General features: G+C 56.7%; 1 protein-coding gene, 2 long non-coding RNA genes and 1 other non-coding gene across 8 annotated transcripts; 2 read left to right on the top strand and 2 right to left on the bottom strand.

Moving 5' to 3' along the window:
* The first annotated feature begins 1,540 nt into the window (after positions 1-1,540).
* On the top strand, positions 1,541-6,291 carry LOC128151344 (uncharacterized). Of its 4 annotated transcripts, XR_008238345.1 has the most exons (7): positions 1,541-1,638; positions 2,433-2,530; positions 3,574-3,661; positions 4,845-5,144; positions 5,550-5,601; positions 5,882-6,010; positions 6,171-6,291. It is a non-coding gene; the product is annotated as an uncharacterized LOC128151344 (long non-coding RNA). The 4 variants fall into 4 exon arrangements; XR_008238343.1 differs by lacking the exon at positions 4,845-5,144 and having other exon boundaries at positions 5,531-5,601; positions 6,171-6,287; XR_008238342.1 differs by lacking the exon at positions 4,845-5,144 and having other exon boundaries at positions 6,171-6,285.
* Positions 2,287-2,361, top strand: LOC128151564 (small nucleolar RNA R38). The gene has a single exon (XR_008238419.1). It is a non-coding gene; the product is annotated as a small nucleolar RNA R38 (small nucleolar RNA).
* Positions 5,656-18,675, bottom strand: ST6GALNAC2 (ST6 N-acetylgalactosaminide alpha-2,6-sialyltransferase 2). 2 transcript variants are annotated; one of them, XM_052808686.1, is made up of 10 exons: positions 18,226-18,674; positions 12,477-12,569; positions 12,298-12,355; positions 11,467-11,641; positions 10,498-10,663; positions 10,275-10,413; positions 9,981-10,084; positions 9,737-9,820; positions 9,023-9,122; positions 5,656-8,794 (listed from the first exon to the last, which is right to left on the bottom strand). In XM_052808686.1, exons 1-10 carry the CDS (start codon positions 18,348-18,350, stop codon positions 8,627-8,629), a joined length of 1,212 nt encoding a protein of 403 aa, XP_052664646.1. In that variant the 5' UTR covers positions 18,351-18,674; the 3' UTR covers positions 5,656-8,626. The 2 variants fall into 2 exon arrangements, with proteins under 2 accessions (XP_052664646.1, XP_052664647.1); XM_052808687.1 differs by lacking the exon at positions 12,477-12,569 and having other exon boundaries at positions 18,226-18,675.
* A 2,133-nt stretch (positions 18,676-20,808) lies between these two features.
* LOC128151035 (uncharacterized) lies at positions 20,809-23,745 on the bottom strand. The gene is made up of 2 exons (XR_008238265.1): positions 23,544-23,745; positions 20,809-22,973 (listed from the first exon to the last, which is right to left on the bottom strand). It is a non-coding gene; the product is annotated as an uncharacterized LOC128151035 (long non-coding RNA).
* Positions 23,746-24,706: the final 961 nt, after the last annotated feature.

Below are 24,706 nucleotides of genomic sequence, written 5' to 3' on the forward strand. Positions count from 1 at the left end.
CTGCTTATTTTTAAGAGCACCTTGGCATCTCTTTACAGCCTTCCTGCACCAGCAAAAAAAAAAAAAAAAAAAAAAAAGGGCATTTCTTGCAGTCTGTTGACTTTTTAAGAGAGACTTTTAAGAAACAACATGGGCCATTCTGGAGAGCAAAGGACTCACAAGTCAGGTTAAATGTATGCTCTGAAAAAAAAAAATATCAGGTTCTAAAACAGGAACAAGACCAGGAGGATCCAGGCACTAAAAATAAACATGAAGTCATGCTGCCTTTCCCTGGGAACTTGACTGCCTTGCCTGGAGAAGGGCCTCCCGGAGCACAGGGCCAGCTGGTGCGGGCAGCAGCATGGAGCCATCTCCCTGCCGTCGGAGGGAATCCAGGAACAGAGAGACACTGAGCTCCTGGGCAGCGCTTCCCTCCAGCTCACGGCACTCAGCTCTTCAGGATAACACGAGGTGGTGTTTTGACACATCAGACAACAGATGAGTTGGCCGAGCCATACAACGCCAACGTAGGAAGCTTACTTTGCTATTGCTGTGGGGAACCGGACAACTTTCCCATGAGCACGTCTTTGATTCCAATGCCCCAAAGGACTGTGAATCCCCCACTTCTCTCAGACATTTCAGGGATAACACCAGTTAAATACAGGGTTTTCATCTGTACTCAGTTTTCTCCGCTTTCAGTCTCAGGTTTGTCTGCTTTCCATTTCCAGTCACTGGAGCTTTTCACCACAAGGGTGGATAAAGATTTGGGGCAAGAAAGTGGATATTAGCTATTCTTATTTTTTTCTTCCCTCGGTTCTGTTTACACTTTGTTATTGTTCATAAGCTAAACAGGATCCTACAGATTTCATGGCAGGTTTTAACAGCAAAGGACAATCATAGTACATACTGGAAGCATCACGTATTCAGAGCACGGCACATACATTTACTAACTAATCTCTGACTAATCCCCAATCTCCAGCTAATTAGTCTTTTTGAAGTGTGCCCCTTCCTACATGAGCTAATGCTTGTTCAGCCTTTTGAAGCATTTAGCGTGCTAAGTACAATCATGCGCATCTCCCTAGTAAACCGGGCAGATGAAGAATGAATAAATGCAATTAACGAGCAGCATGACGGCGCAGAAGCTCTGCGTACGGAGCCCAGGCCCAGCTCCGAGCCTGTATCGCCGAGCCTGACCCCATCCACCTCCGTGGCTTCCCTGCACCGGCTGCGGAAGCAGCCTCTGGAAGAGTCGAGCCTCACTCTAGGGAGAGGTTACACACGCTTATTTCTTTCTCTTTCTCTCATTTGGCATCCCCACCCAGCAGAGACAGGACGGAGTGAGGGACCCAGCCCCGCTCACGGCTCCTGTCAGAGGAGCCCTGTCCCCCCCAGACACCCGCTGTCACAAACCCAGGCCCACCCCCACGGCCCCGGGGGGCCAGCCCCGAGGCCACGGTGCCTCGGCCGGTGCCCTGGCCGTACGGGGAGCGGGGTGCGGCGGGGCCGGGCCGGCCGTGGAGGCCGCGGCGGGACGGGACTACACTTCCCATGAGCCCCCGCGCCTCTCGCGAGGCTTGGCGGGAGAAGCGGGCGCGCGCAGCCCGCTTCCTCCTTTCTCCGTGCTCGCTCCCGGTCGACATGGCGGCCGGGCCGCAGGTGGTGAGTAGAGCGGGTCGTTATCGCCAGGCATCCGTGGGCACGGCGGCCCCGAAGGGCGCGGGGGTAGCGGTAGGGGGAGCGGGGCACTCTTGCGCACTGCTGCGGCTGTCTGTGGGGCGCGGCGAGGCCTCGACGTCTGCCTCTGGGGACGTAATGGTGCCCCCCCCCCCCCCCCCGCCATGGTGGGTGGAGGGAGGCAAGGCCGAGCTGCGGTGGGCCCCGCGGCTCCTGCTCGCCGCCTGGACGGGGCTCCGGCCTTCTCCGTGCGGGGGATGCTCCTGGCACCACGGCCTGGCCCGGGCGATGCTCGGCTCGCCGATTTTGACTACACTTGTACCGATTCCTCCCCAGCAGCTCCTGTGGGAGGGTATTAAATACAGCAGCTGGTGTAGCTCTGCCTGAGCGTTGCCCTCAGTACAGTATTGGGGCTTGTCTTTGAGCACCCTGCAAGCAGTGAGGTTTAGCAGGCTGAGCCCACGTTACCCATTGCTCTTGACTGCGTACCCACGCAGAAGGAGGTCAGTGGAACGAGTTGTACGCTGCAGGTGTCATTGCTGCCCAGGCAAGTAGCACGCTAACCACAGAGTCAAGGACAGGCTTGAGATTTTGGGCTGGCCCTGTGTGGCCCAGGTTTGGCTGCTTTGGAAGCTGAGCTAGTGATGATAAAGTTATCCCTGTCTGAAATTAATCTTTCCTCTGTGGAAGCATGACTCTGAGGCTCAGCGTTAAAGACACAAAGGGAAAAGAATGGTCTGTTACATGAACTAACTCTCTGTCACCTTCCTCTCTTTCAGAGCATGGGATGGTGTCAAGTAAGGGTGAAAACACTCACCTGCCTGGGAAGCTGATTCCTTCACTGGACTGACAGTAAACCTGCACCAGCTGCACAATGGTGAGAAACATCAGCTTGTCATAATCTAGTTTTCTCCTCCTACAGGGCTATGGAAGTAAGACTCATTCTGCTGTGTCAAATTATATCCTTCTGTGTCCCCGGGGCTACTGGGAGGTGATATAAAAGCCCAATGGCTTGATTAATATAATTAAGCCAATCAAGGCTGTAGCTTTGTTGCAGCTGCCACCTGAGTGTGCAGCCCTTTGCTGCCATGGAGCACAAGTTGAAAGGCAGCACAGAGTGAATGGGAATTTTACTGTTGTTGGTGCCCAGTAGAGCACCTGCTTGTCAGCATGGTCAAAGATGAGCAAGAGTAGAAGGGATTAGAAGTAAGAGGGATTGGATGACAGCCCATTATGGAGACACTTGACACAGCTCATCTCATAACTGTATTTGTCACAGAAATAGACCTAATGAAAGAATAATTGTTCTGTTTGCCTTCCTGGAGGTGCACTGGGACAGTTTCAAACTTGGATCGGGTTGCTGGGGGTGGGGAGGTGCAGTTCACATACACCAAAGGGTCATCCTATAAAGGACACACCCTGAAGAATCCTTCCGCAGAAGGGATGTGTCTGTCCTAGGTCTGCTTGAATGCATTTCTCAAGTTAAACCCATAGACAATTTACATCCTGGATGAATGGATTATTCTTGTGTGCAAAGAGGGAGTTGGATTAAGATGTCTCTATGATGAGGAGGAGGATGTGTGCTTGAAATGGCTAAAAAGGGTCTAAACCACCAAAGTCTCGGAGCTGGTGCGGTTTTTTTCTAAGCAAGAATTTAAATAGCATCCACCTCCCAAAGTTTCTTGTCTCTGAGTGAGACAACTCACTGGAAGCATGCTCTTTTGTCTCCAAGGGACAGGTTTCTGCTGTGCTAAGTTTGTGTCAAAAATTACCTGCCTCTGAACGGAAAACTTCCTGTCTTTAATTCTTGCTCTGTGACCCAGTGCTGTTTGTTTCAGAAGAGGTGGAGAAGAAGTGAGCGGAAGACAGACTTTATACAGAGTACTGTTGCTAACAGTGTTCAATACAACTTGTGTTTAGGAGGAAATTGTCCTGCAGAATCCTGGGGTTGTACTGTTGCCCAGACAGCTTTGGCAAGAGGACAGCTGCTAAGTTGGGCTTCAAGCTGGTAAGAACGCTTCAGTATTGCATGCTGCTTGTTTTTAATTTACCAATTATATGTCAGATCTGTAGGCAGCATGACTTGTCTGCTGAGCAGAATACCTAGTCTTTGAATGCTTACCAGAAAAAATACTAGTCATCATGAAGAACCCTGGTCATCAGCATGTTGGCATCTGGGTGTCTTTGCTGTATGTAATTTTGTAGAACTTGAGGAGTTTATATAGCCAAGAGCAGGAGAGAAACTGAGCCTGTGATGTGCTGTTATCCCTGTCTGACAACCCAGCTATGAGGGAGAAACAACTGTCCACTGAGGCTTATGTATTTCCCCATAGTGGGTCTCCTGCCGCTTGCAAAGACTCAGATGACACGAGTGGTACCAGTAGGCCAAAAGCAGCGTCTCTCCCCTTTCCTCTTGCCCTTGCGGTGTGCAACTGCAGCACAAGCACTGTCCCATACACACACGCTGTTCAGCAGCTAGCTCTCCGGAGCCCAGAAACGGCAAGGCTCAGTACAGGGACTATAAGCACTGCCTGTTGTTGTCATACCACAGATCTGCAAAGAGCTTTTAAGTTGCTTATCCAAACAGGGAGGCACAGTGGCAGGTAGAAGGGCAGATAAGAAATGCATTTTTATCTCATGTATTGGGTTTGTGTGGCAGGGTTTTGGTAGTGGGAGGGCTACAGGGGTGGCTTCTGTGAGAAGTTCCTAGAAGCTTCCCCTGTGTCCGATACAGCCAATGCCAGCTGCCTCCAGGGCAGACCCACCGCTGGCCCAGGCCGAGTCCATCGGTGACGGTGGTAGCACCTCTGCGGTAACATGTTTAAGAAGGGGGAAAAGTTGCTGCGTAACAGCAACTGCAGCCAGAGAGATGAGTGAGAATATGTGAGAGAAACAACCCTGCAGACCCCAAGGTCAGTGAAGAAGGAGGGGGAGGAGGTGCTCCAGGCGCCAGAGCAGAAATTCCCCTGCAGCCCGTGAGGAAGACCATGGCGAGGCAGGCTGTCTCCCTGCAGCCCATGGAGGTCCACGGTGGAGCAGATCTCCACCTGCAGCCTGTGGAGGACCCCCACACCAGAGCAGGCACATGCCCAAAGGAGCCTGTGACCCCGTGGGAAGCCTGTGCTGGAGAAGGCTCCTGGCAGGACCTGTGGACCCGTGGAGAGGAGCCCAGAGAGCAGGTTTTCTGGCAGGACTTGTGACGCCACAGGGGACCCATGCTGGAGCAGTCTGTGCCTGAAGGACTGCAGCCCGTGGAAGGGACCCATGCTGGAGCAGTTTGTGAAGAACTGCAGCCCGGGGGAAGGACTCACGATGGAGAAGTTCGTGAAGGACTGTGGAGGGACCCCACACTGGAGCAGGGGAAGAGTGTGAGGAGTCCTCCCCCCTGAGGAGGATGGAGCGGCAGAGACAATGTGCGATGAACTGACTGCAACCCCCATTCCCTGTCCCCCTGTGCTCCTGGAGGGGAAGTAGAGCAAATCGGGAGTGGAGTTAAGTCTGGGAAGAAGGGAGGGGTGGGGGGGAAGGTGTTTTAAGATTTTAGTTTTTATTTCTCATTACTCTTCTCTGATCTGATTGGTAATAAATTAAACTAATTTCCCCAAGTCGAGTCTGTTTTGCCCGTGATGGTAGTTGGTGAGTGATTTCTCCCTGTCCTTATCTCAACCCATGAGCCTTTCATTTTATTTTCTCTCCCCTGTCCAGCTGAGGAAGGGAGTGATAGAGCAGCTTTGGTGGGCACCTGGCATCCAGCCAGGGTCAACCCATGACTTCCCACCTGATGAACAGTCATTGAATACACACGCTGTAACAGCACTTTCTCTCTAGGTGGCTGACAGCTGCATTCTGCTAAATAATTTTACGCTTTATTTAACAGAATTTGTATTTGTTTGCAGAAGAAGGCTGAACCGGCAAACTTGACAACAACAGACTTCTTGAGAAGTCAAGGTTGGTATACAAAAGGGGAGGGGAATGGTACTAACAAACCATCAGTCACACTGGTTGCTCTGTCAATACAGCTGTTTTCCAAGTAGGACCAGTCACTGGAAAGAGCACATGGGGCTTTTGGCTTCCAAGGAGTGAGGGCAAAAAAGTAACGAGGCAGCCTGATGATAAATAGGAAAAGTAAAAGCTACTCACTGCTTTGAGAATAGAGAGGGGCAGGAATTGTTTCAGAATTTTTAGGAAAGCAGTTACAGCATTGCTTTGTGGTGTCTCCCAACTCTAGAAGCTATGGAAGGAAGATTGTTCTGGAGCGGGTCTCACAAATGATACCATCATTTGAAACAGTGTAAAATGACCACTTGGGCGTAACCGCAGGCTTCTCGCTGCTCAGTTTGCTGCAACCACATCACAGGTAAGTTACCAGTAAAGCCAAAGAGGATTTGGGCACTAGTGCCATTGGCTTGGGGGGAGCAAGTTTTTGTCTCAAGACCTGTACTCTCAATTAAATAGTGCAAATCGGAAACTTCTCAGCTGACAGTTGCATTGCTCTAACACTGTCTTTTTTCCACTAGGACCTGATCTACAGCTGGCTGGAGGAAAAAGTGGTTCCCTGCTGTCTTCTGTTCCAGAATAAAATAAGTTATGGAAAATCTTGGGAGTTGAAGTTGGGTTTTGTTTGGGGTTTTTGTAAAGCTTATCTACTTGAACAGAAACGGTTTTGAGTGGGGTTTGGGGCTAAAATGCTTTCTGAAATTCAAGCAGTTGTGAGCTTACCCTTCATAGCAAGACCTGCTCCCCCCTGATACGTGAAGACTTCAGTGTCTGCAGATGCTGAAAATTGAAGAAAAGCAATTCGTGGTAACAGTGACAAAACTAGTTATGGCTAAGCTAGTACTGGTGACAGAAATAGTTCTTATGGTCTGCTTGGAAGCTCAAAGGAAAGGGAGAAGTAGTGAGAGGCAGTAGTACAGCCATCAGGTTCCTTGTCTGGTAAGCCCTTAAAACAGTGTGTTTAACTCTAGGGCTAGGCTACACCTTTGGCTAGAAAACCTCCCTTTGTGAAATAGGAAAGGAGGGTATGTGTATTAGTGCCTGATGTGCACAAACAGCTCTGCCCATGAGCTGGATGGGATTCTGCCAGGATGCTGCGCTGTGATGGCACTTGTTCTTAAAACCTGTTCTTTTTGCCCTGTGCATCAAGGTGCTGCTGATTGCCATGTTCAAAGTCACCTCATGGGCTGTGCTGTGGCTTGGTTTGAGGAGGTTTTGGTGCTTAGTCAGGCGATGTGAAGATCAGGCTCATTCTTGTCATGAAAGAGGTTTTGCTGAATGCTTGCGAATAAAAAAAAACAGGCCTGACTGGCTGCCTTGGTACCATTGTAAGGTGGGTCTGATGCGAACAAAGGTTAATTTGAGACCTAGGAACACAAGATGGGCTCCAAGCTAGAGATTACATCTGAAACAGGCTTAGAGACTAACCTTCGCTAATGCTTATTTGAACTGCCTGAAAGCAGCCTGCTGTGAGCTTGAGGGGGTTTTGAGGTTCCCTGGCTCATGACCAGGATATCTCTTGCCATCTCTGCAGTAAATTGTTCCTTCCCAGCTGACGTACAGCAAATAGCATCCCAAGTAGAAAAAGGCTGTGCTCAGGGCTGCTCCCAGAGATCCAGCACAGCAGCCTGCCTGGGGCACCAGGCCTCCCTGCCAGCCCAGGTCTCTCCAGTTTAACCCCGCTCCCATCCCTGCCTCTGGGGCTGTTACCCAGTCGAAGGCTTGCTCTACTACATGCTACAGCTCCTTTGCTGCAGGAGGTAGGGGGGGTCTTGCCCCCACCCAGTTCATCAAAACAACAGAAACAGGGATAAAAGAAGACTATTTTATGTAATTACACAAAGTGGGAAAGTGTCTCAGATTACACCGCTCCCTCCCCTGTGCCATATCAACCCTCTGGCCACCACCAGCTGGAGCAGCCTCCTCAGTGGGTCTTCCTTAGCAGTGCTGGCTTACACGGGATGGCTGAAGGGTTCAAGACCTTCACCTCCCTTTTTCTGGGGAGGAAAAAAAATTAAGAGTGACAATGACTTAGACTCACCCAACGAGCTAGCAGGCTCCTTAACCCACTTGGCATGGGGCTGCCTTCCTTCTCAAAGCACTTGGAGGGCACCACGTGGTCCCTGTGCAAGAAAAACCCAACAAACCCACTACCACACACACGTGGGCTGTGGGTAGTGGGCTGTGGGCCAGCTCTTGCCTCCAGGATGCTCAAAGGCCAGCTGCATTTCTGATGTCCCAGCTGAGTTGCAGTTACCCTTTTCTTAGCTGATGGCTTTTAACACCCTTGTTTGAAAACACCATGACCTAGAGAAGGGGAAAATCGCAGGGCACGCTGTGCGTCTGTCACAGGGGAGGGCAGCCAAGCTGCTGTCTTTCCTGCTGATCCCAGAGGCAAACATCCTTCTGGAAAGTGGCACACGTAAACCCAGAGCTGGCTGGAATTCAGGTGCTCTGTGGTCTGGGAGGGAGGTGTTCTCCAAACACACCACCTTCCTGTTATCTGGATGATCTAGTCTCCATTCCAAGGATTCATCATGCCTGTTGTGGTCCCATTTGAGCTGGAGTGTGATGGCAAGGTGAAGGGTGCTTTCCACATGTACACATCTCCAGCATCCTCTTCCAGCATCACCCTGCCCCTCCTGTGCTTCAAAGGGGCCACTGCTGCCCCACAGCTGCGTTCATGGGCCTGGGAGGTCACAGCCACATGCTGTGCTGCTTCTTGGTGCCCCAAAGGCCATGTTCAATCACACTGAGCCACGAAACATTGCTGGAGATCCCTGAGAAAATGCAACATTTCTCTACCAGCTTCAGCTTGCCCCTTACCATCACACCACCGCCGGCTGCGGTGTGGCGGGTCTGCTCCTTGGGCTGGCTGGCCAGCTGGGGAGAGCCCTCGGGAGGGAGAAGGTGGCCTTTGGGAAAGAGAAGAGCCACAGGAGTCCTCGGACTTGCCCCTGTGGGTGGCTGCCCAGCCTCACCGCTGGTAGAGGGTCATGATCCCTGCGTGGTGCAGGCTCCTCCACAGCGCTGACTCCAGCATCATGTCGTGGTTGGCATAAAACACCAGCGGTTTCTTCTCCAGCTCGTAGTAGTGGTCTGAGAACTGCTCATAGTTGGCAGTGATGAACCCGTAGGCACTGACCTGCAGGGAGGGAGGTGGGACAGACAGACAAAGGACAGGGTCAGGGCTCCACCTCGGGTGGCCCATGCACCACCACCCACCCCCCAGGGATGGGGTGGCACATGTAGGACAGCCACCAGCACATGCTGGTTCCCACCAGGAGCCTTACAGCAGCTATTCACAAGCCCCCAGCAGCCAAAGGGGGGATGCCCTCGTCCCCAGGGGGAAGGTGGCCCCGTGGCCTCTTACCTGGTCGCAGGTGTGGAGCGCGGTGAGGAGCATGAGGGCACCGGTGCTGGGCATGTAGAGCGAGCCGTACTGCGTGTTCAGGAGCTCCGACCGCAGGAACCTGCCGGTGGACACGACAGGTTGGGGTGGGGGGAATCATGGCTGGCACAGCACCGTGGCCCCCAGCACCAGACCCAGCAGCACCCAGCACCCATCCAGCCCCCATCGCGCACTCGGTGACACCAGTGCCTGGTAAGGCAGAAGCACCGAGTGAAACGCAGGGCTCGTGGATTCTCTGATGGCTGCTACTAAGGTTCAGCTCATTTGTTGCAGGTTGCTAAAAGGCACCTCTGCTGTTTGAAATCACACCAACCCAGGCGCCTGCTTTCATGAAAGGTAGGAAGAGACAATCCTTTTGGGCCCTACCTCTGCTCCTGTTAGACTAGGTCAAAATTTAATTCATTTGGGGAAATGGGGAGACAAGGTGAGCACAGTGAGGTGTAGGAGGGGACGTGAGCTGTGCTGCAGCAAATAGGAATGGCAGGGGAGAGATGCCTCTGCCTTGTCTGCAGAGAGCAGGGCAGAGGTGGTTCCAATGCCTGGGGAGGACTGGGACTGCATTTTGATGCTGGGCAGCCACTGGTCTGTACTGGAGAGAGCAGTGGTGGGAGGCAGGTGGTCTGAGCCTAGCACGGAGCAGAGCTGGGCAGCAGCCACGGTCCTCATCATCCTCACCTCGCTGTCAGGTACTGCAAGAAATCTGGATGCAGCAGCTTGAACTTCTCTGCAGATGCCTCTGGTCCAAAATACTTCTGTGGCCTGCAGTGGGGCAAGGAGAAGGGCAGAAGTCATGTCACAGGAGTCCTGGAGCTACTTGGGGTTTATCCCACCAGGGACAGAATGGGGCGAGGGCAGGCAAGTCATGCTCCCTCTGGTGCATCACCAAAGGTGCTGGGAGGATTTGGGGGGGGCTACTCACTTGTCCCCCTTGTCCGAGCCCTCGGGGACTGGGCTGCCCTGGATGGCCGACTTCAGCATGACATAGTCCCGGACATCCGAGGGGATGAAGATGTACCTCAGGTCCTGCAGTGGGGACACAGACGTGGCCCTTGGGGGGGGGGGGGGGGGGGGGGGGGCTTTCGGGCACTGCCCACGCTAGCAGGGCGAGGACTGAGGGCTCCCGAGATGGGGAGAAGGTTTGGGGTGGGGGGAGCAAGCCCAGCCTCAAGGGAGAATTTGGGGTCACCTCCCCAACAAGCCCTCGGGGTCTCACCTTGGCCTGGGGTATCTGGGTGAAGCCATACTCCTCATAGGCAATGAGGGAGTTCTTCATGGTGTTCACCGTGAAGCCATAGAAGGAGATCTTGGTCCCGACGTCCTCCTCGAAGCCTTTGATCACGGCACCGTTGAGCCTGCGGGAAAAGCACAGGACGCGTGTCCTGGACTGGCCTCTCCCCAGCACCCGTGGCCCCATCCTGCCCAGGACCCGTCCGCACCTGAAGACCAGGTCGTGCGCATCGATCGCCTTGCCCTGCCGCGAGCCATTGAGGATGCCGCCGTTTCCCACCACGGCGCAGCGGACGCAGCCCCCGGGGAAAGCGTCCCTGTCGAAGAGGTGCCTGTTGGCGGAGGCGTTGAGAAGCCGGAGGGTGCTGCCCACCACTGGAACGGAGCAGGATGGGGCCGGTCAGCGGGGAAAAAGTGCGCATCAGCCCGCGTGAGCACCTGTGCGCTTAAGCGTGCAACAGCGCACACAGACAAGCTTGTGCAAGAGCACATCCAGGAGCAGCACACAAGGAAGCTCATGCTATCCTCGTGCAGGAGAGGGGTCTACAGGTGGGATGGGGGGTCACCAGCCAGTCCTGCCTCTCACAGGCTCGGTGTCACCCCCTCACAGCCCCCCACCTTCCTAAGCCTGCTCCAAACAGTGGCCACCTGAGCCCCTGCAAGGCATGGGGATGCATCGGGACATCTCCAGCCCCAGCCCTGCGGATGCTGCTGCCTGTGCTGGCCGTGTCCCCTCCTGACAATGTCTCCTTGCAAATGCCACTGGTTCACTCCCCCCCGCTGCCCCCAGCACTTCCCACCCAGGGATTGAAGCTGGCGGCTGCCAGGGAGAGCAGAGAGTGGGTCTGGGGTAGGAAGGGAAACAATCTCCATCCACAACAATGGAGAGGGTTGTCCGAGCTCCTCTGGCCCCAGTTAATAATCATGCACACACTGGAGCTTTTATTCAGGGAAAATGTCACAAGATGCAGCAAATGGCATTTGCAAAGCCATCCCCTCCGCCCTGGGAGGCAGAGTGGGAAGAGATCAAGGTTCCTGGCTCCTCTGCAGGGCTTCTCTGCCTGCCCCATGTCTTCAGTCCCTTCTGCTGGGCTCCCCGGCCCCTCGAGCTGCCCCGCACCCTCCCATCACCCCCCTTGCCCCATCTGCTGCCACCCCCATCCCGGTTGGGTCCATACCTGTGTGGGACAAGCCTAGCCAGCCGTAGGGGACGTGTCGTGCCTTCAGCCTGTCCCAGGTCTCCGGGGTGAAGTGCTGGTCCCACATCAGCACGGGGGTGTCGAAGCGGAAGATCTCCCCAAACTTGGGGTCTGCCTTTGCTCTGGCCATCACCGAGCGGAGGCACGTGCTGGGCTGGAGGGAGGAGGACCTTGGTTCAGTCTCCAGCCTGGGTCTACCTTCCTCCGACATCTCCACCCCTCAGCAGGCACTGAGGAGAGGACAAACCCAGGGACAGAAATGCTCCTTGTCCATCACATGTTCTGCTGGGTCACCCAGGCAAGGGCATTGCCTCATGCTTCAGTTTCCTGCTGCAAAACACCCTTTGGTACCCAGCTCACTGGGGCTGGGAGGACCAGGACTTACAGAGTCACCTGAGAGCGTGAGCCCCATGAAAGATTCAGCACCTTCTAGTGTGGGCACCCTGCTAAATGCCTTTGCTATACAAGAACAGCCCCAATGCCCAGGACCAGTCCCTCCCAGAGCCTGGGTCCATCCTCACAAGCCTCCAGCCTGGGCTGGTGGCCCAGGCATCATGGGGTTGGAGGGAGCGGGTGATGCTGGCTCCAACCTCCACATTGGGGAACTGCTTGGGGAGGTGCTGCCACGGCAGCAGGGAGGCCTGGGGAGACCCACGTGCATGGATGGAGGAGGTTTCTCCTCTGCGCACATGCACAAAACCCCTTCCAGACGGTGCTGCTCCTCTTCAGCTTCCCCACACAGACCTTCAACCAACAAAACCCAGCAAGGAGGGGCACCAGGGACGCTAACCATACTGTGCTAACGATTACCTGCTTTCTGCTGGGCTTGGGCTCCTCCAGCTCAGCAGAAGGCTTGAAGGACTTCCCACTGGAAAGGGGAAAACATATAGCGGAGTTAAAAATCCATCACGTGGGCACTGGGGAACCCCACAGTGGGCAGGGGGCTCCCAGCTCGTGCCAGGACCGATGTGCACACCTTAGTCCCTTACCTCTCTAAGCTGCCTTCAAGGGCCCACCTGTGGCTGCCGGCTCGGCGCAATGTCCCCGACGGAGCCAGGACCAGCGGTTCTGGCCGCAGCAGGCTGGGAGAAGAAGCCGGTAGGGGCTCAGCCGGGGAGGTGACACTGAGCCACTGCACCCCGACACCCCCAACCTGCGAGAGCCACGGGGCAGGACCACGTCACCTCCACTCGGCTCCTCTCCACCGCTGCCTGCGCCCACCCACCCCCTGTCTGCACATGTTTCTGCAAGCGGAGAGCCACGATTTGCAAAATACGGGGTTTATGCAGAAAGCACCCGCCGTCTCCTGGTGGGTCCCACCTCCAAAAACTGCACCCAGCCCAGCCTGCAGCCTTGGGGGGACCCTGCCGAGACCTCCTCTGCTCTTCCCACCATCCCACCTTTCCCGAGCCTGAGAGGGATGAGGCTGGGACAAGCTGGGCAAGCCAGCAGGACACATATAACTGCTACACTGGTGAAGCAATCAGCAACTGGGATCTGGAGGCTCACGGGGTGTGCAGGACCCCCCTCTGCCAGGGGGCCAGCTGGGGCATGACCCGATCCTTCATTTAGCGCTGGGGGACAGAGGCAGAAGGCTTCCCACCCCGAGCATCTTGGGGTGCCCTGAGCCCTACGGGGCCAGGCAGAGCAGACCCGGCCTCCCGGGGGGGGTGTGTGGGGCTGGGGGCCAGGGGCAGGCAGGGTCGCAGCCTGGCAAGCAGGAGGTGGGAGCCCACCGGAGGGGAACAGGCTCCCATTCATCCCCGCACAGAAGGGCCCTTCAGAGCCCCCCCGGCGCTGCCTCCAGCCCAGCCGGCAGGTGCTCAGGCCAGAAGGGGGGTATTGTGGAGGAGACAAGGGCCCCCTTGTTACGGGATCTCTGCTTGGGAGCCCGGGGACAGGTAGAGGCAGGTGGGGAGCGGAGCTCTGCCTCCCCCCCGGCCCCCACCGGCGCGACGCTGCCCGGCGCAGCGGGCATTGGGTTTCCATCCCCGTCACGGCCCCTGTCGACACCAGCAGCACCCACAGCCCTGCCCTGGAGTAGATCGAGACCTGTTTGCCACCCAAACCCTGCTCTGTGCCACCCTGGGGGTACAGCATGACACGGAGGGACAGCCCAGCCCCTTGCCTGGGTGCTGGCACCGGGGGCTGGAGCATCTCCCCAGGCACGGACAGGGAGTCATGGCCAAGCAGGCTTTAGTCCCAGCTCCCTCCTTCCACCGTCCCAGCACCGACAGCTCTGGGCAGGGGATGCCGAGGGCAAAGGCATCCCGCCTGTGCAGGGGGCTCAGCACCACCAGAGGAGCAGGGCAGCTTTTTAAATCAAGCCAGTGCGTCTTGCCTCAGTGTCCCATAAAAAGGCAGCTCCCCAGCAAGAGCTGCTGCCCTGCAGAGCCCCCACCATTCAAAACACACACGCTCCAGCCCGGGGGCAAGGTCCCTGGCTTAGCTCTACCCCATGGCCAGATCCTGCCCTCCAAACACGTGCAAAGAGCCGTCCTGCTGCGTACAGTACAGGAGGGCTGACACCGGGGCTGACCCCAGAGGTAGGAGAGGGGTCGGGCTGGCACTGCTCCCACCTCTCCTTGCAGCCACCAGCTCATCCCTAAGGCTCATCCCCGGAGCACCTGAGCTGATAGAGAGGAGGAGGGAGGGCAAATCCCCAGGAAGGTCCACCAAGGTGGGACTGAGCCATCCCAGAGAGATGCCAAAGCTGCAGCTTTCTGCAGGGCCTTTCTGGTGTTATCACTGTGAGCATCTAAATAAACCCAGCCTGACCAAACTTGCCTGTTCCCTCAGCTTGCGGACGGGAGCGGAGCTGCCCTGGCAGGGTCTGTGCACAGCACGGCACTGGCTGGGAAAGGCCATCCAAAGGCTGTATGAGACCTCGTGGTTACGCTGGAGGCTGCTCTTTCAGCTCATCTCTGCCAGGTACAGGCAGTACACCCCGGTCAGAGCAGAGCTCGCCCATACAAGAGTCTCACAGCAGCTACAAGGAAAGCTCTGCGTGCTGAAAACAGCTTAGCTGCAACGAACCGCCATGGGATCCCCACAGAGCTCACCCTCAGCGAGCCACCCCAGCCCGGCTTGCTTCCTCCATCTCACGACACAGAAGATCCCCAGCCCACGTGCCTCACCAGCAGGAGCTTATCAACATTACCAGAACCTGAACAATGGACCAGGGACTGAAGAAACCTCCAGAACCAGCTCCTGCAAAGCACCAAGCTCCCCGGAGCAGCACACCCCCCCTGCACCCAAAGCCCCCCTGTTTGGCCACCCACCCTTTTTCTGGCCTCAGAGGCGCAACCCACCACTAAACCCCAAAAGCCATTACCCTCACACACCATGCCCAGGCTCGTACTGCCCAGGAGCTGCACACAAACAGCCTCTCCTGCCCCGCTGCCTCTCCAGCCCTTCCTCGTCAGGCTCATGAGCCCCAGCTGCACACATCTGCCCACCCAGCCCCTCCCCAGCCCTCCGAGCTCTCCCACTCTTATTTCTTGGTACAGACCCTTCCATTCCCATTCCCCGGCTCATCCCAGTGCCTGCAGGACAAGGCAAAGACCCGGACACTGGCAGCGGGAGGGTGCTGTGCTACTTTCTGAACTGCCAGGGATGCTGCGGGAGCGCCAGGGGCAGCGCGGGGGGCTGAGACCCGGCTGTGCTCGGGCTGGCTGCAGGGAGGTGGGCGCAGGCAGCCCGGCAGGTTGGCTCCTGCTGATGTTCAATGGGAGCTGGTTCCCTCCTCCACCTGTGGCCACACATGGTGCGTGGCACTTGCTCATCACTTCTTCCAGGACTTGTGCTGACCTGATAAACTCAGTCCCCATGTCAGCACCTCCCTGCACTCACATCCCAGCTGTGGGTGCTGGAGCCAGCTCCCCAGCATCACGGCAGCCATCCTGGCTGTGGCTGCTGCCCAAACGCTGCCAGGGAGGGCGTGGGGCGGCCGGGACCCCCCCCCCCCCCCCCGCAAAACACAGTGGTGCGTCGGGGAGCCAAACGTTTTGACGTCACCCGCCAGGATGTGGTGAAGCACCTCGTGATGCTTGGTTGACTCAGAAGATGACAACCCTGCCCGGGACCGGCCGATGCACAATGGGGCTCCGGGGAAGGAGTGGCCCGTGGCTGCCCAGGCACCAGCTGCGGCAGCGGAGCCAGCCAAGCCTGGGTGCGCTCTCTCACTGCCGTGGCATTCACAAATATGACGTCTCTGGTCTGTGGCCACCCCCCATTTCCAGAAGATAACACCATGTATGAGTGTTGTGAGCACACACTCTGGCCTTATCTTCAGCAAACACTCCCAGGGCCCTGCAGAGCCATTTGAGAAAGCCGAAGCAGCAACGCAAACCTGCTCTCGGAAGGCGTTTGCTCCATCCCACCGCAAAGGGCCGAGCTCCAGAAAGCATCTTTCCCTGGCCCAGAGCCAGAGTGGCACAGCGAGGCTGGGCAGAGCTCTGCGCTCATCCTGTCTGCCCTAATAACAAAGCCGCAAGCAGTGCCGGCAGCTCACCGGTGGGGTTTCAGAGAGATGGCTGGGCAGGGAGTGGGACGAGGCTGTGGCCAGCTGAACCCGGGGGGCTCCAGGGATTTCGGCTCCCTGCAGCCCCGCTGAGCACAGGGTGGCCAGCTCTGCGGGGATGAGGGCATTTCGCCTGTCTCTGCAGGGGCCTCACCGCTGCCACCAGCTTCACGCTGAACTGGAGGAGTACTGGGCGTTGCCGTGGGTATCTGGCCCTCGGGTGATTTGGTGCTGGCAGCAGCCAGCATCAAGTGGGCGGTCAGCTTCCTCCCAACCCCCTTTGTTGCCCCGTAAGTCTGCACAGAGACACTGCTCACACAAACCTCCCTGCCGAAACGTGGCCACCTGCACCGACGAGTGAGCATCCCTGACCCTCCCTTTCTGCCCCGACGGCAGGCAGAGCAGAAAGCGTGCACTCTGTGATGGCACGTCAGCCGTGCAAAAGACCAGCTGTCCCAGTTTCACCTCCGGACTCAGCCCCGCATCCAACGGCAGGGCAGCACCAATTCCTCCGGGTGCACGGTTCAGGCTGGACAAACAGCAATCACGGGACGGCGTGTTTGTAAACACAGGGAATCGGAGCGAACAGGACTCGCTCTGGTTTGGAGTGCAGGTCAGCTCCCTGTTACCTCGGCCTGGGCTCCTCTCTGGGGCTGGACGAGCTGACCCTCGGTCCCATCGGTCGTGGGGCAGGAGGCTGGGCTGGCTCTGCGGTGGGGGGACCCGGGGCTGGGGCAGGTCCAGGCAGGGTTAGGCAGTGACTGAGTTACCTGCAGCCTGCCACGTGCTGGGGGGAACCCACTGCCGGCTCCCATCCCGTGGGTCTCCTCTGCACCCTGCTCCTGGGATGGGCCACGGACTCTGTGCCATGGCAAGGCTAGTTTCCATTCCCAGCTCCAGCGTGGTCCTTGGGCACGTCCTGCTGCCCTCGCGGGCCTCAGTTTCCCCTCTCATGGACATCAAGCTCTTTGTGGGGAGCTGCTCCACACCCCAGCCGCAACCTGCCCCAAGCGCCATGCAGTACAAGCTAACGCTGCTGCTGTTCGCAGCGCTGCTCACCCAGCACGGCCAAGGGTGAAAACAGCCAACCTCTGCCCGGGCTGCTGGGGATACTTCTGCTCTGCAAGACCAGCAGGAGAGGAGATCCCTGCCCTGGGCAGGACAGGAGGGGGCAAGGAGAGCCCCCATCTCCCAGCTGGAGAAGAGAGAGCGTCTGGACCCCAGGGCAGCCCAGCCAGCTGCATTCCCAGCAACTCCCAGCACAAATCTGGCTGCACTCAGATCACCCCGTGCAGGACCGGCTCTGGTCCCCACAGCATCCTCCATTCCCGGGCAGCACCCTGGCAGCTGGGGTCTATCGCACCCATGGCACCCAAGAGCACCCAGCATGGAGGCCAGGGACACCCACAGCACTCTTGTGGCACATTACCTGACGCTCACAGGAGAAGAGGGTGGCTGGTCCCGCAGGCCAAGTGCTCCGCAGGCTCCCTCCCACCCTGCCCACTCAGCCGTGCTCCCCAGGGCTCCCTGGGGGACCCCAACACCCTCACCCACCTGGCACCGGGGAGACTCAGGAAGGGGCTTGGAAGGCAGACATGACCACAGAGGGGGAGATGCAAATTGCTGGAGTTTGGGAAATGCTGCAGCCCCTGGGAGTTTGCAAGCGGTGGGGCGGCAGCCCCGGGGATCCGAGTGGGATCGGATGCCTTGCCCTAGCAGTGGGGGGATCAGCGCAGCTCCGTGGGGGCCAAACCTCCCCCCAGGACAATCAGCCGGCTCTGATCCTAAATCAGCTCAGCGGGGACACGTGGGGCTTGCAGAGGGGCTGGCTGGCTGCTGAAGGGGGTTTGATCCTGCTGGGGGCTGAGCACCCCCAGCCGTCCCTGGACCCAGCAATGGTTTCTTTGCACTCTGATGGGCTGAACCCCTGTGGGGACCCCTGCAGCCCCCCACGACCCCGAGGTCCTGCGCTGGGCACCACTGGGCTCAGCTGGTGGCCATAGGCAGGACCTGGTGCCCAGGACACCTTGGGGAGGGGGCAGCGCCTGCTGCAAGCACATTTCCCAAACCAGCCATCAACCGGGGGCACAGCCGAGATAACCTGCACTAAGGGGCCCACACCGGCACCCCAATTCCCCCTCCCCACCCCAGCGCATGGTACCTCATGCTGGATTTGTACATCCCTGCCTCCCAGCCTGCTCCGTGTCCCCCCTTACCTGGCTATGATCTTCTGGCTGGGGGGCAACTCCACCGTAGCATAGTAGTGACCGTAGAGGAGCAGGGAGGATGTTAAGCCTGCCAGGAGCAAAAGGCAGAGCCGTTTCCAGTGCGGGGACCCCATCCCAGACACTTCAACCGCTGGAGCAGCGCAGGCAAGCGGGAGCGTGGGAGCCCGTGCTGCCTGCACCGGGCACGCTGCCGTCCCGCCGCTGCCAGCAATTGGCCCTGCAAACTTCCCGACCCCTCTCCTCTCTTGGCTCAGTGGGTGCAGACACTGCTCCGTCCTGCCCTGGGTGTTCTGCTGCACCTTGGAGCAGACTGGGATATTCCTCCGGAGCGGTGGGAGGGAGGGTGTGAGCCGGAGGGAGGAGGCAGCCGGCTGACTGGTTCAGACTTGCTGAGAAAAAAAGCACTTTTGAGCTGCTTTTTCTCTGAACTGGGGATTAAACATTTACTCAGACCAGCAGGAAAATGTGCTTTTTTTTTGCCTCCTTTTCATGCCACCCACCTACAGCTCACAAAGCACGAAGGTTCCCCTTTTCTGTAACTTTCTTGTTTGGCTAAAACATGTGCTTTTACCACCAGCTGCTTCACAACCGGCAGCGCGCATAGCCCACGCCAACACCCGGCGACCCCACAGTGCAGCCACCGCCGAGCGTGGCCGGAGGTGCCTGCTGTTTATTAGAAGTTTATCAGAAACTCCAGGCTCCAAAGTAAAGCCGGACTCTGGTCTTGGGGTGGCTGATAGCAGCACCGCAGCACATACCGGCAACCCAGCCGCTCGCAGGCAAACCTGCTGCCGCAGGAGCAAATCTGGTGTAAAAGGGGAGAAAGGGGGGGGACACACTGGTGGGGTGCTGCCTCCAGGTCCCTGGCGGCTTTTTGGCTGAACAGATCACACCCCCACAATGTGGTTTTTGTAGCAAACAAAACCGTTCAGGGCTTTGTGCCAAGTTCAACAAATGGTTTGGGCTGGGGGAAAGGAAAAACGGGTTTGGGGGGAAATCCGAATGAAGCATTTTGACATTTTCGGAAGCGAAGTGCTTCAGTTCCTTTTTTGAAAGAATATTTCGACATTACTTTAAACTCATTGAAACAAAGAAAACTGCCCTCCTAACTGTAGGATATGCATACCAAAATGTTTGTTACAGCGGGGGAAGGGACTCAGCAAGGAAAACAAGCGTTTTCAGTTGAACTGCAGTGACTTTGGGGGTGGATGGGGTTGTGCACTGGATTTTTAGGAAGCCACCAGACTTGGGGAGCAGCAGCATGGTGAACCCTGCTCCATCCAAACCCTCAGCCCTGCACCCATGGCTCCCCAAGCACCCACAATGCAAGTCTCCATTCGCTTGCATTACTGCAAATCCCCCAGTTGCCGGTCCTGGTCCTCTGGGAATTTTGGCTGTGCGGGGATGGCACTGTGCCAACATCCACTAAGTACCCAGGTTGCATCGGTGGCGATGTCCTGATGTGAACACGGGAGCAGGCCTGCGACCCAAGGCTTGCAGCGGTGCCAGCGCTGGCCTTGTCCCAACTGGGAGAGTGGACATCAGACCTGGGTCACCACGACAGGATGGTGGCCAAACAGATTTTAAAGAAAACTTACAGGGAACAAGCCCTGCTGTTGCGCAGGGGCTGGGGAGCTGTGGCAGGCAGGTGTGGCTGGGCACGGGGTGTCTCGAGGAAGGAGAGAGCAGGCAAGAAGCAGGAGGGACAGGACAGACCATCACCGCTTGGACACACAGGGATGAACTGAGGTCTAAAACTCAGCTGGAGCTAAAACTACAAAAGGAAGGGCAGGAAGAAGGAGTTAACACGTACCCTAGTAGCAAAGGGCAGCTCAGAGAAATGTGGGTGCAGCGATGGAAGAATTTGATGCTTTTTGCCTCTATCAGTAAAGCCTGCTCCCAGCCCCTGGCAGTACTGGGACATCTAGAAGATTCAGGGCCAGCAGAGGTGGGACAAAAGTCTGGGATCCTGCTCAAAGGTCCCCCAGCCTGGAGCCTGTCCCCACCCGGTGTGACTTGGGGATTGCCCTTGTTCACTCCGACCTGATGGATTTGCTCCCTGTGACCCAGCGCTTCGGCTCAGGTGCTCTCAGCTCTGGCCCTTCGTTAATCATGGCTAATTATTACCAACTGTTCTACTAAGTCACAAGGGACATAGCAAGGCTTGGCCCTGGAGGTGGACAACCGATGGTCTGGAGCGAGTGGCCTGGGGAAAGTCAGGAATTTGCCATCCGGAGACATTTATGGCCCAATTATGCAAATGCTGTGAGTGGCAGCTTCAGTGCATTTGCCCAGAGGGAGGGAGGAGCTCATTTCTTCACACCGCTCTCATCTCTGTTTCCATGATGTATGGTTTTCTGCTGTTGGGGTGTTTTTCAAAGGGGTGAAAATGAGATGCACAGTTCTTCATCTACTCTACTTGTTTTGTGCTACAATGCATTTTGGCCCATGCCCCAAAATTAAGTGGTGCTTAATTTAGAGTTAAGTAAGTGTGAAAACCTTTTAGGATGATAGTTGCCAAATAAAGATTAGGAAAAGAACACAAAAGAAATTACAATGAAAACCAGCAAGTATCATTTTTAGCCTGGGCTTTTTATTCCAGTGATTACTTCTTGGAAACAAAACCCAAGCCATCCACATGGCTAGAGAAAGCAAGAGGAAAATAAGCACATTTTGCACCAGCTGGCTGTTGGCCACAGGTTGGTGGAGGAAAGTCTTATGCTCTTTGCCATGATGAACTGTCCAGCTGGGAGAAAGAGATCTCCAAAAATCTCCTGGAGGATTTATATATCCCAATTTGTTCAGCACAGGTCAGAGGTGCATTTAAGAAAGTGCCAAAAATCTGCTCATAGGAAATTTCCCTGAAATGCGAAGTCTGGACCTAGGAACGCGTTGCTGTCAGCCCCGCTGGAGAACATGGGGCCATATGGCTGCCTGTGAAGGCAAGGCCATTGCATAATGAAAAATTTGTCAGCAGATGTCTCGGGAGGCTGACGCACAGCCCCTTCCCGACAGGGTGGGGAGAGCAGCGAGAGTGTGCCTCGGCCAAACCTCCTCTCGCCAGGTTCCCTGCAGGAACGGGGTCAGGCAAAGCGCCTGCCCGCACTAACGCTGCCTGGGCAGTGCTGTGGATGCTCCCTGACAGTCTTTGCTTGGATTTTTAGGTGTTACTGCAACCAAAGTCAGGAGGTGAGCAGGGAAGTGACCGCACAGAGGATGCTTGGACGTGGGGACCCCGGCACCCACATGACGGCAGTGCGGCGGCAGCTCTCAGCTGTGGGACCAGAGATGCTCAGGGCTGTGCTCAGCATCACCCCATGGCAACCGCAGCTCTGAGCGCTGGGATCTGCCTTTCTGCCTTGTACACAACCCCACACTGCGGGCAGGGAAAGGGGCTCAGGGATGCAGCTGTGCAGTGTAACTGAGCTGACGTGCCCCATCTTTGTACCAATCTGGCAGGATGCGGCCCATCAGGGAAACACATCTTTACTCCCCTCATGCTCCTCGCAAAAGCAGGAAGGTTGTGGGGACAAGCCACGGGCTGAGGTGGCAGGTCAGGACCTTGCATGCGGTGGCAGTGTGTGGCTTACATCGGCTCGCTCCCCTCGGCGCTGCTGGGGCCCAGCCTAGCTCTCATGGCAGAGATGTCTGCACCTGGCAGAGCCATTGGGCAGCCCTGGACCATTGACCAGGGCTGAGATAAGCTGAACACACAGTCCGAAGGCTTCTCTGCCAGGCATGAGGCAACCTGTGAGGCTCTGTCCTGGAGGGGTGCAGAGCTGGGAAACACCTTTGAGAGATTAAGGTGACAATGCAAACCACAGCCTTCCCCTCTCTTGCCAGCTCTGCACCAGGCAAAGCAGATGTACACTGATCTTAGCACGGTAAAAAGTCCCTGAGGTCTGCTGAAACACAGGAGCCTCAAAGCCACATGACCCAGGGGTCAGGCCAGGCTCTGTCCCCGGAGCACACAGCTGGGGAGAGGGGACACTGTTTCTGAGTGTGGGTGGGTGCCGGCCCCTCGTCCGTCTGTATGGTCCCACCTGATGCTGCACGGCTGCTGTGGGAAGGATGGAGGGAGCCTTGGGATGTCCTCACAACTCAGCAAGTGTCTTTTCAGAATTTACCACCCCGAGGGCTGGGTCAGGCCAAGCTGGAAAAGCCCCACAGCACCCAGGGTCCTGCTGCTCAGCATGGCAGAGGAGCCCGGACTACCACAGTGCCTTGGCGTGGGAACCAGGGGCTGTTGCACTTCCAGGAGCTGTTTGCCTGCAGGGCCCTGCCCCAGCACCTGGACATGAGGTCTCTCTGCAGGGTAGGTGCTTTTGATCACCTGGTACTTTTTGCACAACAAAGCCATGGGCTGCTCCTTTATCTTGTTCTCCCTCCCCTATTATCAATAGTTTTTCTGGTCTGACTGGATTTCCCTGCCGCCACATCCCCAACAACAGGAGAAGGTCCACACAGTAGAGGTGAGGAGGGTGAACCCCCCCAAACCTGCGCAATGAGGGCCTGCCCCAAACCTCTCTCCACTTGGAGAGCATAAATAGCATTTGGTGAGTCACCAGCACAGAGGTTTTTGTGCTGACCTGGAGCCGGCACACTACTCTGCTATACTCCCATGCCTGACCTCCACGGCTGCTTGAGAGCGACGTATCTGGAGGGAGCACGTGCTCCATGCTGGGAAGCCAGGCACTGGTGTCCAGCTCTGGCTGCTCTGTGCCTCGGTTTCTTGCCTGGGAACAAGAGAGACAGGACTGACTATCTGGATGTGCCATCATGGCACCAAACTGCCTTGGAGCCATGTGTGCCACAAGCAGTGGCTCTCTCTGGCACCTGGTTTGGTTTGGTCTTGGCTGACAGCACTATCAGGCACCCCAAGCCCAAGGACACCCCTTTCAGGCTCTGGAGAGCAGGGTTGGGCTGACCAGGAGCGGGGCAAAGATGGGCGCTCCACCGCCTGCATGTCCCTGAGGCGCATCCCTGTCCCCCAGCCCAGCAGGTCCCTGTCCACTTCCTCCTGCTTCGGCCCTGGCCCCAGCTGAGGAGCTACTTGCCTGCGAACATGCAGCAGGACATGGTCCCTGCTTCTGCTAGACTAGGGTGAGCAGTCACAACGCAAAAAGGGAAGAGGCTGAAACCAAACAAAAGATTCAAAGCCCAGCCAGGAAGGTGACACAGCAAGAGTTCCTGGGTGACAAAGGGATTTGTTTCCCGCAACCTGGCAGTTTATTTAGAGGCCGTTAACTCATGGGGAACCCCAGGAGGGGTCGGGTACAGCTGTAATAATGGCTCATGGTACTCACCCAACAGCTTCCCAAAAAAGCAGGGCTGACACAACAGCGGCTTCTGGACACGCTGAAGCACAGTTGTGTATTTCTTCCCCAAATCAGACATCTCTGGTTAAATCCAGCAGACCCTGCAGCTCCTGGCTGGCACTGGGTATCGTGTCTGCGCACGAGTAGTTGTCGCTGTGTCTGAAGCATGTCTCAGGATGTCAGACCCAATCCTGCCATCAGTCCCTCCGCTTGTGCTGCCATGTTGCACAAGCCGAGGCTGCACCTTTGCACACACTTTGCAGCTGCAAGAGTGGCACTCACAGGTATGAAACCTCTTCTATGCATGTCCCTACATACCCCAAGGAGCTCCTGGACCATAAATCCTAGAGGCGGGCGGGTGTTATAAAGCAAAGGACATGGGGGGACAAAAGTCTGATGCAGTGTGGGCAGCTGCAGGGCTGTGCACAGCACTCAGACATGACCTGTGCCAAACCTGGATGTGCTAGACATGGCACGATGCTGACAGGTCCCTGAACAGGAGCTGCCACCTGGTGGCACTGGGACAATCCTGCTGGCCTGCCAGCCGCAAGGACCTGGATGGGGACATTTGGGATGGCCCTGCACCATGGCACTGGCTCTGTTCAGCCGCACTGAGGAGGCTGGGGCTACTCCAGCACAGCCCGGCATTGCTGCTTTCACCCTGGGACACACATCCAGCTGGGAGACTCACCCAAGCCCTGAATCCTGGCTCTTGCCAAGGGTGCTCCAGCTGTAGCTGCCCTCCACAGGTTTTGCCACACTAGTTTGGGCCAGGCTAGACATTGGCTGGGAAATGCCACCTCCAAACCCCCTCGACTTCCCGCGGCCACTCCGGACCCAATGGCACAAGGTCAGGTGGCTCTGGTGAGATGCAGCTGGACTTGTGCTCTGGGGGACGTGTCCCCGAGTGCACCACACCTCAGCCAGCCCACAGTGGGATGGGATGGGATGCCTTGGTGCAGGGGGGACGGGAGCAAAGTGAGGAGGTGAAGAGGACCGCCAGGTCAGAGCTGCTTTTCTGGGGCCAAAGAGGATGTGGTTTTGAGCTTGCTGGGAAACTCCAGACCACAACAAACACCCTCCTCCAGCTAAGATTATCCCTGATAACATCAAACTGTGCCAGCTGTGTTGAGAGGAAAGCCTGGAGGGAA

This window comes from Harpia harpyja, chromosome 14 (genome assembly GCF_026419915.1).
Source record: "Harpia harpyja isolate bHarHar1 chromosome 14, bHarHar1 primary haplotype, whole genome shotgun sequence".
In the NCBI taxonomy this organism is placed as follows: Eukaryota; Metazoa; Chordata; class Aves; order Accipitriformes; family Accipitridae; genus Harpia; species Harpia harpyja.

Bases quoted from the DNA above. Each gene is read 5' to 3' on its own strand.
- ST6GALNAC2 (XM_052808686.1), bottom strand. From the start codon at position 18,350: ATGGGGTCCCCGCACTGGAAACGGCTCTGCCTTTTGCTCCTGGCAGGC. The intron at 12,570-18,225 runs GTAAGGGGGGAC...TTCTTCTCCCAG, and splicing joins AGCCAGAAGATCATAGCCAG to CCTGCTGCGGCCAGAACCGC. The intron at 10,664-11,466 runs GTATGGACCCAA...GCTCCGTTCCAG, and splicing joins GCTAGGCTTGTCCCACACAG to TGGTGGGCAGCACCCTCCGG.